Source organism: Seriola aureovittata, chromosome 20 (assembly GCF_021018895.1).
Source record: "Seriola aureovittata isolate HTS-2021-v1 ecotype China chromosome 20, ASM2101889v1, whole genome shotgun sequence".
In the NCBI taxonomy this organism is placed as follows: Eukaryota; Metazoa; Chordata; class Actinopteri; order Carangiformes; family Carangidae; genus Seriola; species Seriola aureovittata.
The window spans coordinates 20,910,660-20,929,294 of record NC_079383.1 but is presented as its reverse complement, the minus strand read 5'-3'; the positions used below and the strand labels follow the sequence as shown (position 1 = coordinate 20,929,294).

Below are 18,635 nucleotides of genomic sequence, written 5' to 3'. Positions count from 1 at the left end.
GTGACCCGTTCAAAACCTTGGGAAGGAAATCTTGACCATGCAGGTGGTTTAAAGACACAGTCTGATAGGGTGACTTCCTCCAGGAGCGCATTTAAAACAGGCAGGTACAAGAAATATCTGCAGCAATGAATGCTAATGTGATCAATGAAATATGACCTGCTGAGTCCTTTGGACAAGTAAATTAGGCTGTATCATGTTTTTAGCTGCAGTATGGCGATGTTGCCTGTTGGCTGATTGGTCCACCACTTTAGGACTAAAAATATAACTACATACACACATAATACAACTACTTAGCTTTAATAAAATTGTAATAATTGTAATTTTTGTAATCTGACTACTAAATGTAGCGCCATCATGAGGCTGCCCGATCCTTGTTTATCACCGGATTCCAGCTGCACTAAGGCTACCGCTAATTAGCAAATGTTAGCATGCTAACATTCTAAACTAAGACGGTGAACATTATAGCAGCTAAACATCCGCATGTTAGCATTGTCATCGTGAGCATGTTAGCATGCTGACTTTAACCTTTGGCTAAGGGCGCTACTGTACCTCAGTATACGGCCTCACAGAGCTGCTAGCACGGCTACAGTCTTACGAACCGTGATTGCAAATACACTTGAGGGGAAGCTACTTTATTCCAGTGACTTTCTTATTGTAAACGATGTAAATGACTGACCATGTCATCACACAATTTAGAGGATAGCCCTCCATAAACAGTTTCAGGGGGAGTTTTTATTAAACTTGTTTAACAGTCGAACGGCACATATGAAGAAGAGTACTGGACTTGATAAATAACTCCTTATTGTTTACAGCCTCCTTTATGTTTCAAGCGCTGAATATATCTGATTTCCACCCATTATAAACCCTCCGGCTATCTCAGATTGTCTGCCGCTCGCCTGCTTATACTTCGATTTAAAAAAGTGTGTGATGAAGCGGCTTTTCGTATCTGAAAAGTGAACTTCTCCAGAAGATTTGAGACGTACTACTTTAAAACCAAGGCTAAAAAACTTCTTTATTCATCATTGCTCATGATTAGATTTTAGGTTTTGCTTCAAGCATTGACTGATTTCTTTCATTTGGTGTTTTAGACTTTTTTGACTTCTGTTATGTTACTCAAAATGTCTTTAGTGAAGCACTTTGACTTACTAAATGTGCTACAGTTGCTTTGCCTTGTCAAAAGTTCCAAGGGCATTTTAGAAGCCCAATTTTTGTAAATCATCATGCTTTCAAAAAAACTAAATCAAAGATATTTAAAAGCTCAAAGACTTCAAGAGGAGAAATGTCCGTGGTCTTATTTATATGCATATCGGTGAAAAGTACAAAGAAGCCAATAAACCTGCATAGTCTGGCTAAGGGATACCTAAACCCAAGTAGTTTAACCTGGACCTCAATTGATATGGAGCTCATGTTCGAGAGGAACTTCATGAAGTTTAAACTGCGCCCAACGTGATTAGCACGTATTGTGTCTTACAAAGCGAACACCCTGGATTCAAATTAATATTGCAAACTTCCCGTTTTCCCCCCGTGACCTAAAGACTGAGAGAGATGAAGACAAATTCAGTGAGGTGGAAAATTATCAAATGCAGATGTAGGAGCGAGGGCAAGTCAAAGAGAAAGTCAAGAGTGTGTGAGAGAGAGCAGGAAGAGAGGAAAACGTGGAGGATGGAGCATGGAGAACATATAGGAGAAAAATAAAAAGGGAGAGTTGTTAGGGCGTTATATTCACGGCTTACCTAAGGGTGACATCTCCGGTACCCCTGCCAAGTACGGTCCATCGAGAAACTTAGGCTCATTATCATTGATGTCCTGGACCTTGACCACGAATTCAGACTTGGGCTCCACAGGTAAATTAGTGAGTCGGTCTACAGCTTGAGCCTGCAGGGTGTAGTAGGCCTGCGCCTCCCGGTCGAGCCTCTTTGTGGCGTGGATGTCTCCCGTGTTCTCATCAATGGTGAAGATGGAGGTGGCGCCCTCTCCGGAGAGCACGTACTTCACTTTGCCGTCTCCTTTGTCCACATCCGAGTGTAGCTGTTGGAAGAAAAGAAAAACATCATAAATGTCGTAAATAATCTACCGGAGCAAGAATAACCTTAATATTGAAGCGGTGGTGCTGGACTTAATAAAGAATGGCTTCAGGGCTTCTGTCTCAAAGCTCTGTTCCACGAGCAATTATTAAATAATGATTTTACAAATGAGGTGGTTCACAGACAACAAGCCAAACTGATTGAACTGGAATTTAAACTCGGTTGTATTTTAATGCATTTCTCGTCACTCTCCTTATTTAACATAATCTATAAATATATTAAATATATACTACTAAAATATGTAAATGCTGTATAAAATATTAAATATTTACACCATGTGCATAAAAAACGACACACAGCATGTGAATCAGACAAACATCCGAACTGGATCAAAAGATCAAAACATGCACCGTTTATGCATGAATGAATTTTGCTACAAAATCCCATCAAGATTTGCATTTGGATACAAATAATGGCATGAAATGAAATGCTGCCACTTACTGCAATGCCACTGTGATTTGTTAACTGATGTAATTGTCATTACAAATGATCAAACAGACAATTTTTCCATTAAAAACCTCCAGCAATAACTAGCTCATCTCACTTTAAAAAAAAAAAAAAGCACAGTCAATAAAACAATGATGAATGATTCACCAAGCCTACGTGTTTCAAGTTTTCTAATAAACCATAAGTAATGTGAAGGTAAAATGAGTTTTATTGCAAATCTTGCAAATTACTAGTAATAATAAAAATACATTTTATTTATTGGCGTCTCTCAAGTCACTCAAGGACGCAGTACAACACACAGGAAGAGAGAAAACAGCAAGTACGAAGCATAGACTACAAAATAAATTAGAATAAATACGATTGCATAGAAATGAATACGATTGCAGTGTTGGAGAATAGGCAAGTTTGGAGAGGTGTGTTTTGAGGAGGGGGTTGTGAAAACGGGAGCGAAGGGGCAGCTCGGCTGAAGGCTCCAAACCCCCAGTGGCAGTCGGAGATTAATAAAGCTGCACTGGGGAATATAATACATCCGCCCCCTGTGGGAACGCTCCATTGATGCCTGCGTTTGACCCCTTTGCTTAAAAGACTCGGATGTCAGGTGTAGTCACATCTTAGGTAGTGAAACATCCAATATTTAAAAACCACCATTTCAATGGCGGCGAGTGAATGCTCTGTTGAGTTGAAGCCAGACTCAGTGTTCCATGTTGCACTTCTTTTCATCCGTTTTCTGCCCTTTGGAATAAAAAGGAGCACAGATGGTTTGATAGATGTGAATGTTCTGTGTGCAATATCTCAATGACACACTGTGTTAAATGAAATCTGTATATCAAAGCTCAAATACCTTCACCAGTTTCCCTGTCATTGACATTAACAGCAGCCAGTGTGTAAAGTGTAAAGCTTGAAGTGCACCTACTACTGATAGCAAGGTGAGGTCATGTGCCAAGAGCTATGCCGTCACATCAAATACTTTTTTTTTATGGTCATATAAACCATCCTTCTCTCAAACTGGTGGCACACAAGTTCATATCTTCAATTCAACTACGAAACTCACGTTTCCTTCGAGTAGCTACAAGAGGCAACAAATATTAATAGAAGTTGTTATAATGATCCATAGAAAAACATACAAGAAGTCAGACAAGCGACGTTCTTCATCAGCGATCCTTTGTAGTCACTATAACAACCCTCCACTTATGACAGAGGTTTATTCTCAGAGGAACAAGTCACGAGTTTAAAGATGACTTTAAGACCCCGACTCAAAGTACGACTGTACAAAAAAAAAAATCCTTGAACAACTCTAAAGAAAGAACACTCGAAGCTCTTGGAGCATTAAAATTACCATGACAAGTAACCAACCTTGAATGATCCTGTTTTGAAGTCAGAGCTGTCTGATGGCCATCAATCCCTTCAATGTGCTGCACATCAGAGCGAACACAGAAACTGTCGCATATCTTAAGGGAAGGGCCGTTGTTGGTATTTAAAGATGGACACATGGACCGTTTTTAATTGTCAGCATTTAGCAGAGTGCATGCTTCTGTCTTTACTCTATCAACTCCAACGCAGCGAAACACCTCAATTAAAGGCGAGGCATGTAGAGCATGCTTTTAGTGGATATTTTTCAGGGAATGCTTTTCATGCTTCTCAATATTCGGTGGGAAATGTGCACAGAATAAAGCTTCAATTGAAACTGTAATATCGGCACTTCGATGGTGTTCTCAGTCTACCACTAAGTGTTTTGAGCCTTGTTGCCTCCAAAACCAGTGGCATCAGGAAAGACTGAGCTGAGTATTTCCATCTGTCTATCTGTTCAAAATTGCTCTTTCCGTTGCTTTCCCCACTTAGTCCCGAGCCAAGCTCTCTCCAGCCTGTTGCACTGAGACAAATGGTTTCTGCAAAATAATCAGTACACGCCGCCAATAATCACAGTGTAAACATTGCAAAGTTAAAGGGGTACTCCAGTGATTAAGTAGTGCACTATCATTCAGTTGGAACGGATGCACGAGGAACAGATTAAAAAGAATTGTCAAAGCTGAGGCTGTAGAGGCCAAAAATATTCTGACTTTTGAGTCCCAAACATGGGTCAAGCTCCAAAAACACTGGATCCTGGAAAGTATCTTTCATCTGATCCGTTGCCTCCATCATCAGGGTTTACTTTCGGACACTTTGGAGAGCTCTCTCCAGAGCCGAGGAAGATATTACACAACTGTTTTCATGGGTTGAGTAGCATTCTTTTTATATTTTGCCAAAACTTTACGACGCCAAATCTTTTCAAATGTGCCAAAAACAAAAGAAAAGATGCCATTGGAAATGTTTTACGCAAAAACACAGTCCCAGTTGAGACCTTATAGTTACTCCAAGTTGCCAAACTGGACTTTGCGCTCTACTCTCTAGCTTGAAATTTAGTTGCTGAAAATCACACAATGCATTAGCACAGGTTTTTGCATCGCTTTAGATGGCTCCAACGCCTCATACTCCTACAGAAAAACCTCGGAGAACACTAGGACAGCTAAGACCTTGTCCAAGTTCACGAAAAATACAAGCAACCCGGACGTGCAAGGGGCTGATCAACTGTTCCAAGAGCCAGACATAAAAACCAAATCACGCCTCCTGAAACTGAGCTTCCGTTCATTCAGTCAGAATCTCTTTGTCAGACTGGTCTACGTTTCCTAAAGGAGCCTGAGGCGCTGATTTCCTGAACTGCGAGTGACACTGAAGAGGCGCGTGTTACCAGTGACAGCCGGGGAAAAACAGCCAGAGCCTTTTGCGTCTCAGGTTAGATTCCCTGCCGTCCCGGCACTCTCTAACTACTACCTCTAACCTCTGCCAGGGACACGACTACGGCTTAGAACGAAATCTGCAGACAGGTCGCCCGGATCCTCGGTTGAGCTCGGCAGCAAAGTACCGCTGATTAAAACGGTCGGGGGCAAAGACCCGCCCTCTCCCTTCTAGAGTCGTCTGATGGTTTGCCAGAACCCTCTTTGACGCTGCATGATTTTTAATATCCTTACCACGCCTGACCCAGTACAAAAAGTACAGCTAATGTATTACACTGTGGGGAAATGGTTCACAGAGAAGATTATATTGGAGCAAGCAAATAATTTTTTTATCATTATGATTGTTATTTTTTTTTTTGTACTGTCAAAATGGAACAAATGAGTGAGTTTGAGCAAACTGTGAACACTGCTTTTCAATTAAGTACCCCCCCCCCCCCCCCCCCCCTTGTTGTTTATTGAGTAGAGTCGTGAACAGCATTTCTTTCTATAACACAGTGTAGTCAGACGGGATTATTGTTGAAACTCTTCTTTCAATTTATCTGTAAATGTCAACATCTCATTATGGGATAAATAACAATGGTATTTCAGGTTCCGAGCTTGCTCCAGGGGTGGAGAATGATTAGGTCAATATTATACTGGTAGCGCTGAAGGAGTACATACTGAACAGAGGATACAACACCAAAGGTCTTTTATTAATGGAATCCATCAGCCGGCTGATGGATGCCACGTTAGGGGCACGGTGATTGCATTGGTTGTGTCCTCAAGCCTCGGCATGGATATGCCACCTCTCTCGTGGAGCTCACCGTGTTTATTCACCCACCTCCCGCTGTCAGGAGCAAACTTGAGGTAAATTGTCAGTCATGGAGAGAGAGAGAGAGAGAGAGGGAGAGTCAACATTTAATCCCAAGGAAGCCATCCGTGGCGGTTTGTTTCCGGTAAATGCCATGGACAAGGAGGACAAAGCTGACAGGCCACAAAGCATGCAGGCCCGGGTCAGGGGGCCAAGCACACTATGTGGTCTTTTCAGTGAACTGTTTGGTTTGCTCCATTTCCCGGGAAGACGCACAACAGCACAGCGACTGGCCTCATATATTCCGTCTCTAAAATCTCATCAACACTGAAGACCACATCAAATATGTATAGCTTGGCAGGGCTTATTAAAAGCAAGCCTTGGTCAAATACCCCCCCCCCCCCATTAATCTAACCCATTTTCAAACCGTCACTGCTCATTTTCAGGTGGTTTTTGAAGTTTCGACTCTTATTACTTTTTACTCAACACCATAGTTGCTTCACTTGCAAAAATGTAAATACTCCTCTGTAATTCTTTTCTCTGCTTCCCTTGAGGTGAGTGTAGCACAGCGTGCAGCGCGGCGCCGCAGCGGCAGCGTAGCTCAAAGGCACCATGAAGGATTGTGAAGGTGGGGCGGGATCTGAACACGAGCCCTTCTGAAATCAGTGCTGACACTCATCACCGCTTTGTATGCAGGCGGTTCTCCAGGGACCAGCCTGTTAGCTTTGTGTTTGCTTGTTTACCTTGTAGCAAGGGAGAAGGGTAAAAAAGCATAAAAGAACCCATAACAACCCACTGATACATGCTTGTCCTATCACTACAACTACTGCACAACGTGTTCAGATTGTTCTCGCAGTTGAATTTTCATTTTTGCCATTTTGTGCTACATGAAAACTCATGTTGGATGGTGTGTAATCCTATTTTGTTCCTCTCAACGCCCATTCGACTTGGCTCTGTACCACAGTGGAAATAGAAAAATATAGCAGCTTCAAATAAGACAAAAAAAATAAACATAAATAAAAGAGCTCAAACCCTGTATTTGCATCTCTCTCTCTCTCTTTCGAGGAGAGTAAAATTTCTTCTATTCAATGGACTGTGCACAATCCAAAATGGACACAAAGGTCCATACCTAGAGGCAACCTGTGAGCAATCCTGGATCCTGGAGTACACTAAAACAGCCTCTGCTGCTGCTGAGGAGCTCTTAATCAACAATTGCCCTCAAGAAATTTCACACAGCAGCTCGAACGGCAGGGTTTAACGGGGGCTCTACAAGCAAGGTAGTGCAGTACGTATCAGAAAAAAACAAAAAAACAAGCCAAAAATAAAACGTGAATAAAGGACTGATATTCTTTCCTGTTGAGAAATAGAAGAAAACCTGCACACAACAATCCTTCCTACGGTATAAATCATAGACCATGGTTAATTAATCAAGTCCCACTGAAATCATGATTGTGCCAGGTTATTATTGGACACCTAATATGTGCCATATGTAAAGCCAGCAGGGAGCTTAGACTCATTAAATAACACATACATGAAGCTGGAATGAAGGAGTGGGACCGGAGGGGGCGGGGGGTTGGGGTGGGGTGGGGGGGGGGGGCGAAGACGGGTCACTCTGCAAACAAAAGAAAGAGCTAAAAATGTAGATGTGGGCTTCAGTGCAGCTGTCACTGACATCAGCTCCCGACATGCTTGGCTTTTCATCTATTCACTCGGCCATGTTCTGGTGAGTAGCCATGGTGCTGTGCTCTGAGAGGGGCTCAGTGGCTCAGCCTCTCCTCTTTCATTTCAAGCTGGGAGGTGGGGAATTAGCAATCACCATGGAGAAACTGTTAGCTATCACGCAGTGGTGTGCGGTTGCATGGGATCTGTAAACACAGGTTTCTGCTTATTCTCCGTCCTTTGATAAAAACGTGTCTGGTTGTTAACCCCTTAAGCCCTCCCTAATGTTTTATGCTCTTTGTGTTTTATCGGCTTGCTTTGAAAAAAAAATGTTTATTATTGTCGCATCCAATACAATCAGACATAAATTATGTGCACGTACGCATGCATACAAACACACAAAACCACCTGACATGTGATCGTGGTATTTGTTTGGATTAGTGCCACATGAGGCTGACACACACTAATGAGCCAAAACATCATGACCACCTGCTTAATATGCTGCTGGTTGCAAACAGCGCCGGCCCACTGAGGCATGGACTCTACAAGACCTCCGAGGGGTCGTGTTCGTCATCCATTCTGAATCTGCTGCACGTGCCCGACTCTCAAGTGATTCAACGTTAAAATATTAAACATTAATTAGCAAAAGCGGCTTAAAAATAATGAAATGTTTTAATATTATGCTGAAAATTAGAAGTGTAAACATGAACATTTTTTTATTTTTTTTTTTTATAGGAACTGCAGCTGAAGCAGTTAAAGGAGTCGAGGTGAAACCAGTCAAAATCAGATGAAATGTTATTATTGTTTGGCCAATAGAAACGAGGCTTTCAGCCATGCACAGAAACGGGGCTAGTGCTAACGGTTGCTTCTTGTTGTTGGCAACGAGCTTCCTGTTTCGTAGTGACGTGTCTCACTAGAGTTTGAAAAAACCGAAAGAGTCGACTTGGACTCAAGGATGAACTCCTTCGATTTTGATGGTCAAAGGTCAAAGTTCACGATCACTCAATTGTCTATATACTATAAAATGAAGTGATGACATTTTATATCCAAGGGGTCAAAGGTCGACTCCACTGTGACATCATCATGTTCTGCAAAAACACTTCTGGCTGTTTTTCCGTGCTGTAACTCGGGAGGGAGCGATCGTAGCCTCTTTTTCTTTCCCAAACAAAAGAGCAACACATTTTCTTTACTGAGCAAAATTGAATAAGGAGGAATTTTGTTTTCTATCCCAAATAAGCTGATTAGAAATTTGTCAAAAAGGCAGTTTAATAGACTTAGATCTGCACAAAGAGACGTGTGTGCGGCGGCGCGGCAGCAGGTACAAAGCGAGTGCAGATACATCTTTTTTGGGGATAAATATGAAAATGCAGAGAGGCAGTTTTCAGCAGAGTTCACTGCTCTCTCTCTGACGTGTATGCTTTCAATCAAAGTCAGAAATAATAACAATAATAATTATTATTCCTGTCTGTCATTCATATACACTTTGCCTCCATCAGACGGAGGCAGCTAATATCTGAACCTGCCGGCTGAATCATAACACCAAAGAGATAATGGCTCTTATTTCGTGTGTGTTGTGTGTGTGTGTGTGTGTGTGTGTGTATGTGTGTGAATTTCATTTCACAGAAACAGGCCTGAACAATTTTAGTCAAGATCTCAAAAACAGTACGTACACACTCAGTTTTTAAACCGAGAACATATCAGATGAGTCATTCATGTCTCCGTCACATTAAATCATCAAACTCACATGAATGTGGGTATCAGTTACATGTATTCATGCGCTGGCCTGTGCTTAATATAACCCTGAAACATAATGTACTCGTAGCCTGCGGTGCATAAGAGGCTTCGCTTCTGAAACGATCCGATCTGGCAGAAAACAATGGAGCAGCCTGCGAGTTGTGCTGCTGGTAAAAGTTACAGAGCCAAAAAAGAAAAAGGCTGCCGGAGACCAGACCACATCTCAGGTTTTATAAGGAATATTTTGATTAATGATTAATGACTGTTTGATACAGTGAGCAATAGCAGATATACTGTATATATATATATATATATATATATATGTGTGTGTGTAAAAAAAAAAGAAAAGGGGGGGGCATTACAAGTATCACTTTGTGATTCACTGTCTGATGTTGAAAAGAAGAACTGAGCAGCTGCATCTGTACCACCATGAATGCAATAAATAGTGCAGCATCAATGCACCGGACAAAAAGCTACAGACACACACACACACACACACACATTTTACAGCACGAGGTGAAGTGTCCATCTCATCAAAGCTGCTGATCTACTGCCCAACAGGAATTTTTAAATGCATTTTAGATGTGACTAAAATGCTCCCTAAATTACTTTAGCACAGTACGATCATGTTTGGAGTTGCCCTTGACACACACATGTTAATTAAAGACATGCAGGAGTGCTTCCCAGGCCTTTCAGCCCGATGCCCCGCTGCCTCCCGTGCTTTGCCAGCTTTGCCACCATGCCGATTTGTCATCCACATCAATGAAAGTAATCAAGCTCGCAATCAGGGCAAGCTTTCACTTTATTTTATTTTTTTATTTTGTGTGTGTGTGTGTGTGTGTGTGTGTGTGGCATTCAGCTGCCCTCATCAAAGACATGAACATAAACGGAAGACAGGAATAGGCTTCTCTTTCAAAGTGTTATTGGGGAGTGAATCAAAGCTCTTTAGTCACAAAATGAAAAAAGGATCTTTAGATGCTATCGATGTGAGGACTGTTGTTTCTGTACGGGCGAGAGCTGACGGCCCGCTGATGGATGGATCTAAATGAAAATGTGAACAGTGAGGAGGAAAGTGTATTTCCATATCAGGTGGTGTCAGTGGAAGATATCATCATTACATGCTGGACGGATCGTTATTAACTCTCTCGTCTGCAGGTTCAAGTGAAGCAAAATACCCCGGGACGCAAGAAGCTGAACAAAGAGGAAATGATCTGTAAAAATCCAGATGAGATGAACGTTACTGAATATAAGGTTAAAGTTTGTATCAGTGTGAAGCTAGTGACCTTTGTTAATGCTAGCTGTTAATTAGCTGTTAGCTGTAAGCTCACCTGGTTAGCTACAAGACTCCGGGTTAGTTGTAACCTGTATTGTTGTTACTATGGGGTGAACTGAGACTAAACCCTGCGTTTCCTGTTTGTGTTGCAGAGATAACACCTGCACCAGTTAACAGCGGACACTTGTTATTAGTTTGTGTTACATTTTGAACACACTGTGCTGAAAAGAGCTCCAAGATCCACCAACCATCCCCCGATTTCCTCCTACTACTTCCATCCGTCAAGCCTCTTAAAGTCTCTCGTTAGCGTCACATACGGACGTCCCGTACATCTCCTGTTTCAGAATAACCAGCAGTCTCTGAAATTGAAATTTGTTGTCAAATACGACAGCCTCCTTATGGACCAGCATTTCAGCTTCTCAGTGACATGTGCGACAGCGAGTACGGGCTTAAAACAGCCTCATAACCAATAAATCAAACAGGGAAATTTGATGAGTAACTTTTGTCTCAGTGTCAACTCAAATCAAACCATGTCACTCATCTCTCTGATTCCTCTGGGGTAAACATGAATGCTTTTAAAAGGCAGCAGAACCGATGAAAAACTGGAGGAAACTAGTCAGTGAACTCTTTTACAGACTCAACCAAACTTTGACGCTCGCATGTAAATCGGATTGCCGTGGCGACACACAGGGACAAAGCGTATAGCGACATCAGTCTCAGGATTTTAATCGCTACGTCTGCAAAGTACACTCCAATAAAACTGGAGAAATCTGTTTGGGTGATAATGCTTACGTGCACAATGACAAAAACACATAGAAACCTAAAACCTAAAAGGACAAAAAAGACGGACTATCTACTGGCAGGATAAACAGTTCAGCACAAGAGGCCACAGCCGGCTATAAATATCCAAAAGCTTAAAGTTTCAAGCTCCAACTCTGATATTTCACAGTCACAATCCACTGGATTCACTGCAACACTGTGTCTCCAAAATAAATAAAAATAAAAAATAAAAAAAAAGCCTATCGACTATGATCCTATAGGTCGGGAATTATGAATATTTCCTGATGAATTCGTGACAATCTGATACATTTTATTCCAATGTTGTGATTGCCTACTTAAAATGCAAAGCTTGAAAATCAATCTACCGCGTTTGCACAGCACTTTGGTCGACTTATCCGTGTTTGAATAACACATTTAATCAGTGCGCTTACATGTTTTAGCAGGGGTAGATCTCATGTATAATAAAAAAAAATTGGACCAAGGGCTACCTATTGTGGAGAGTAGTTGATGTTATTTATCACAGTGAGTAAGTTAAAGATCAGTAATAGGAAACTGGAAATAACTGGAGTGAACGTAAGAAATACAAAGACTTATAAAATGCAGAGGAGCCATCACAGGATACAGGTGATCGCTCACAACAACTCTGTATTGATTTACTTCCCTCTAATGGGACAAGTGGAGCCGAACCGTCCAGCACGATGAACAGAGCCACTGGTTCCCCTCACACATGCAGCTCGTCCCCTTGTGGAGAACGTGTTGACTCATCTGACCAGATCGCCTTTTTCCACCTCTCTGTAGACCAGTGCTGATGGTTTTCTGCACCACTGAACTGGTTTTATACACACTGACACCCCACTATAAAATCCCTCTCTATGCAGTCGTTGACGGCCTGATCTTGCTGTCACAGTCTGATCACGTCCTGCTCTGACATGCTCAGTCATCTAATCAAGAGTTGCTCTGTTCTTCCTTACATATCTCTCTAATACACGAGCTTCGCCCTCATCAAATGAGCGCTGTCGCATCACAATGTCCGACCCTACTTAGTGACGTCTGTTCCATAGATCTGAATGCAGATGTCACTTTAGTCACTGCTCCAGTTGAAACGCTGGTCAGTCCCTTTCAAAGAGATCTCTTCCTCTTGCCATATTGACCCAAAATCATAACCAACTGGGCCTGCTCAGCATTTCTATACCTGCCCAAAGGCATGATGGGACGTTAACTGCTTAATTATACTATGCAGTGCACCTGTGTAGAAGCGTCTGCATTCGTTTTCCTTTGTCACCCGTATACTGTATATGTATGTATATATATATGTGTGTGTGTGTGTATAGAAACAAGTAATATGAATATTAAAATGTTTGTTGGCTGTGGCTTTATTTACCTGCAAAAGCAAAGAGACCCTGTGCCCCAGTTAATGCAAACACAAAACTTCCCGCATGTTTACCTGTTGCCTTTATAAATTATGTATTATGTACATTTCCACAGCACTAATTCCATCAATGCAACAACAGTCACATCACACTCGCCACTCTGCTGTTTCTCCAACAGATACACCGTTAACATTCGCCAATTAATCCCAGTCCTTTTCTTTTCTCTGTTGTTCCTGCTCGGCACGTTTTGTGCAACGAGAACATTCAAGCCTTCCCATTGTTGGAAGGCTTTTAATGTGAAAAATCAGCAGGAAGTGCTGATGGCAGCATAACATTTTAAAAAAAAAAACAGAGAAGTGGAGAATCTGGAATTAACAAGTGTTTCTGTTAAAAACAGACTCTCGGAGCAGGAAGGTGGATGTATGTTCTGATTGGTTGTAATACTGAGTGCAGTTACCCACCCTTTATTTGTTTGTGCCAGCTAATGCTATAACAGTTATTGTTGAAGACTTAATACCTGTTTTTATATGAGAATTTATGCTACATAAAAAGTTAAGAATTACAATTAAAATTTTACGCAACCAAAGCAGAATGAATTTAAAATGACACTTAAACATTTCATTTTTCAAAGTGGGTGTTAGTCAGCCTGACGGGTCTTTAAACAGCATCTGCACTCCTCCATACATATGGTGGTTATATGGAGGCAAAAAGAAAAATAAATTACTTTTACACATGGAGTCTGGTGGACGGGCTGAAAGCAAAGGAAAAACATAAAAGAAAATCTATGTCAAACATGAGATTATATAGAAATACAGACGTTTTGTGCGTTTCTTCAGTCAACATTATGACGATACTGAAGGTTTTCTATAGAAAAAGCTGAAATGGTCTATTTTCTCTAGAAACCTCTATTATTTGAAGGAATACAGAGTCAGATCAAAGTTTAGCTTGACAGGCGGAAAGAATATCAGAAAAAGTGAATTTTAAGGAAGCAATACCCTCCAGGTCAAAGTGAAGTGATTCATTCTTGATGTTAATGGTGATTTGTGGCTGCAGTTTTTCATGATTTTCAAATTGAATTCTGGAGTCCATGGACTATATTTTCACATTAGAAATGTGACAGAGTAAGGTAAGTACGGTTTTTATTTTGGCTCCCTATAGAAAATATTGTTTTATCCACCATATATTGACTCACAAAAGGTGTTGAGCAGTCACAGAATCACCACAGCAGAGCGCCACGTTACAAAGCAGCTACTACAAACTTCTCCACTTTGTTTTTCCCCACACTTGATCTTACTGTAATGTGACAACCATGTCAGGTGAAAACCATAACACTCCTTCCTCCGCGCACACAAAAAAAAAAACCAGCAGTTCACAGTCCACTTTGTGTGGTCTCCCTCTTAAAAAAGTTAAAATGTTCGACAACTTTATAAAGCACTCCACTCTGCCAACAAAGATGACAGCCCCTTCCAAAGTGGCTGCTTTCCATCTGTCTTGCAGCCGCTCCGCATTGGCTGTCATATGAAAAAGGCCCCGGCGCTTTGTTAAAAACTGCTTTTTGGAGGATGAAACTGCAGATCTACTTTTCATATGCAGAGTAAATGCAGAAATATAGTTCTTGTTATATATATATATATATATATATTTTTTTTTTTTGTGCATCTGCATTTTCTGTTTTAGGGTTCCTCGACATTTGAACCCCTGCAGGTGGTTTGGGGTCGACCGGATCACGTGCGAGGTCGCGTGGCGCTCTTGAGAGTCATCAGTCGCGTTAATTAAACTGTGAAGTGGTGTGCAACTGCGTGGGAAGGGATTTGGGGACGGCACTTCAAGTAGCTGATAATCACAGAACTCATCTGTGCAGGGATGACGGATCCATCCAGCACATTTTTTATTCATGCCGGCCGACGGCTCGGCGAATGGCGACGGCGGTCACTCCACTCTGTCTTCGGTCCAGACGACCGCTCAAGTGTTTGCAGTGTAATTTTGCAGGAGACCTTCACCGTCCTCAGAGGGTGAATCCTCATCACTTTGGCGATCCCCCTGACTTTTCCTCTAGCGCCACCATGGAGGTTGATGTTTTGTTTTTTTGCAGAATTTTTCAACAGCAACTGGAAGGATTTTTAGTAATAATTCCCATCAGCCTCTGCTACTTTTTGTTTAGTGCTAATTAGCATGTATTAGCATGCTAAGTTGATAAACTAAGATAGTGAATGTCTTATAGCATTAGCATGTTAGAATTACTTCATTGTAACTCTGTTAGCATGCTGATGTTAGCATTTAGCTTAAATACAGCCCAAGTGTGAAGATTCCTTTTGGATCCACAAATAAGAAACTCGTTTACAAACTAATTTATTAATAAATTCCCATTTTTTACATTTGCCCTACGTGGCCTAATTTCCCAATTATGTTCAATAATCAGACGGTGCTGATGTTGACATTCGCTCTCCTGTCGTCAAGTGTGTTGTCCAGAGATGAAATTTGTTCTTGTGCCTCAACAAATAATCCCTATTGTCAAAGAAAACATATTGTAAATCACAGACAAAAGGTTTATTCATGGAGAGAAAAATGATTACAACCACACGATCACATACACTATCTTCACCATCACTTGAATTCCTCCACTAAGCTCTTTTCCTTGATTGATTTTGACAAACGCTGTTTTCATGTCACTCATACATTGTTCGAATGCTTGGGGGAAACATAATTGTTTGTTTACTCTAGTTTTTCACATGCGCTCCGGCTCTCCACAGCAAACAGGTTTCAGTTGGTGTCTGTCACACATTATTTTGATTAAAAACCTGTTCAGTGAAGAGCACTCATCGCTGGGAGCACTCTGAGGTGACCGCCTGATGACAGTGACATCAATAATCTCTTCTCAGGCGCTAGTCAGCCACAATACATGGATGGAGATGACCGACAAGGGCAATGAACAATCCAAATATTGGAGATGTGGATCAGGAGAAAGATAACCACCTCATAATTACCCATAAATCACAGCGTTTCTAAAACTGGGCACTGATATTACTTAACCATTTATGACTCTTAACAGAGAAAACTGCCTCTCTGGGACGTCCTGGTCTATTCTGGTTTGGGACACTGGCTGTAGTCGCTTCGTCCGTCCCTCGACCTTTTGTTGCAAATCGCTCTCCTGTCATTTCCTGTCTGCTCTCTAATAAAGATCAGTTTGATATTTACTTAAATCTGCACTGAGTTGCCAGTTTTGAAACATCCTCAAATTAACAAATAAATAAAAGTGGGGGAAAAAAGATTTGAATTTGATATTCATCCCCGTTGGCCTCTGGAAATTACATCAAGCAATTCAGGCAATAAATAATGGACAGGTTTCAGCTACAGCCCTAAAAAGTTTCCCCCTAACTGAAGCCAAACTGGTACCAGTTTCAGCTTTCTGACCTTAACACTTTGTAAAAGCATCTGCATTTGTTTGCTCACATCAGCGGTTAGCTGGAGCGTCCTCGTCATTAATCACTGTCACCACATAATGTTGAGTTTAATTTTTCCCAAATCTGCTGAAAGATTTCCACATCAAATTTTTTTTTTAACGGAGACCAGCAGCCAAAAAATATGTAAAATAATAATATATATCCTGAGTGACAGACAAAAACTGAACTGTGTTATCAAACTGTCACTGGGGGGAAATGATGTGAAATGAAAATAGTCTTTGGTAACAAGACATTTGTGGAAATAAAATTTCATGCTTTGGATCATTTCACAGTTTTATGGTTCTATAGTTTGTTTGTATTTTTATGATATGCTTCTTTCTTTTTTTTTATTCCAGTCTTATTTATTTATCTATTTCTTCATACATTTGTTGACAATCACTCTATTATTCTCCACCACTGCCTATCACTGCTAGTAGTTCTAATAATGATATAGGAATAAAACACCACTCTGCTGTTGTACTGAATATTAAGTCCGTAATTCAACACTAACATCAGATTAGACAAATTTAGATAAAACATTCGTAGAGCTGCTTTCTGTCGACCTGAAGGAAAAATGACACCTATTCTAATGTTGGATCACAGGTAGACATCAAAGGCAGGAGGAGGAGGAGAAAACTTCTCACTCATAACTCTGATGCAATCTTTTTATTTAAATTTTATGGAAATTTCGAGGAGGTGAGACGCGCCGTAAAGTTTGATCCGCAGGAAGATTTCATCAGATGTGAGTGAGCTTGCTTTTCCCATCCCGAGCTGGTCTTTGTTACCAGACTGAGACGAGTCCTCGTCGGTGATGGGATAGGATGGGGAGTGTGTGTGTGCGTGTGTGTGTGTGTGTGTGTGGGTGTGGGGGGGGAGTTCAACGTTTGGATGAGCGGGACGTGAAGTGAAAGGGCAGGCCTCCTCAGTGGTGGGAATAAATACTGCCGTCACCAGTGGGAAATGCTCCATTTGTTTAATGTGCCATTTCCAAAGTGGAACCCTTGTAATCCTACAGACATGGCAACCTCGCTGAGTATAGCACCCCTCTGAAATTTGATCAGAGCTAAAACTGTTTACCAATGTTTGGAGCCTGACATTTATTGAAAGTGGCCTTTAGTAAAAGTCATAGCTAAAGCGTGAAGAGGTTTTCTGATGAGCCCATGAAGTTTCTTCATCCTCTGGGCCAATAAGCCAGACGCTGGTGTGTTAATGGAGCAATATATCAGTCACATCAGCTGAGACACAGGCGCCCTCGGAGGGGCTCAACCTCCAAACACTTACAGCCGTATTTGCTCAGACACGTGCGAATCAGCAGTGCAGAAAATTATTTAGGGCTTGGGATCGCAGTGAGACGCTTTCAAGAAGTTGTCAATTAGAAGTGCTTGTGGAAGATTAAGTGTTTATGTGTGTGTCTTTGTGTGTGTTTAGCCATGCTAGCGATGACACTAACACGCCAACACAATGCTAAAGGAGGCTAATGTAGTTCATCGGCCAACCGCCTTGTGTTTGAATTGAAAATGCAAATAAAAACCACATCAGTGCAGTTAGTGCAGCCTCTGATTCACCAGCCTCGACCTGAACATGTGGCCACTGCAGCTGCACGTCCACGCAGGCGCTGTGTGTTTCCTCTGTGTGTAAATACGGGGTATTATGGGCTACAGCGCTCCATCAAATCGCTCACATGACACTTGGGAACCTCGCTGTCAAGAACGAGTCAACTTTGATTTCATCTGCCGCCCGCGGAAGAAAGCGAATGTGTTGTCCCTGTTTGTGCCGCTGCCCCTAAGTCCCCCAGACAGCAGCAGGGTGAGCGTGACATCTCGGCTCTACGCGCCACCGTCTGCTGGAAAAGACCCCGAGGCCAAGAGAGGAAGAGTCAGCAAAAGTTGTGGGCAACGTGTGGATGTCACGACTTCCTTGCGGTCCGTGACTCCAGCTCACAGCAGAAGTGCATGACTCAGCAACACGCGCCTTCCTTCTGTACCGAAGCTTTCAATTGTCTCACACAAGAGAAAACGCAACAGAAAATAATACTTCTGAGTTCCTTTAGGTGCTCACACTTTCCATCTGCATAACAGTTCAGACGTCCCGTCCAACCATCGACACAGATTTCTTCCATCAGAGTCAAATACAAGCTGCTGCTGCTGCTGCTGCTGCTGCTGCTGCTATCTTAGTCTTCTACAATTGTAAACTGAGTATTTAGACTTTAAAAACCCCCCAAAAATAAATAAAAAGAATCAATAAATAGGGCTGCTTTCTCTATTTTCATCCAGAAGATAAATAAAAC

The 18,635-nt window shown here is 41.7% G+C and overlaps 1 protein-coding gene across 3 annotated transcripts in view; it reads right to left on the bottom strand.

Annotated features, from left to right (window-relative positions):
- cdh7a (cadherin 7a) overlaps nt 1-18,635 on the bottom strand; it is a 132,701-nt gene that overhangs the window by 52,488 nt on the left and 61,578 nt on the right. For all 3 annotated transcript variants that reach the window (XM_056364768.1, XM_056364767.1, XM_056364765.1), the window contains one exon: nt 1,734-2,028. In XM_056364768.1, coding sequence (XP_056220743.1) covers nt 1,734-2,028 — 295 coding nt within the window. The remainder of the gene's footprint in view (nt 1-1,733; nt 2,029-18,635) is intronic.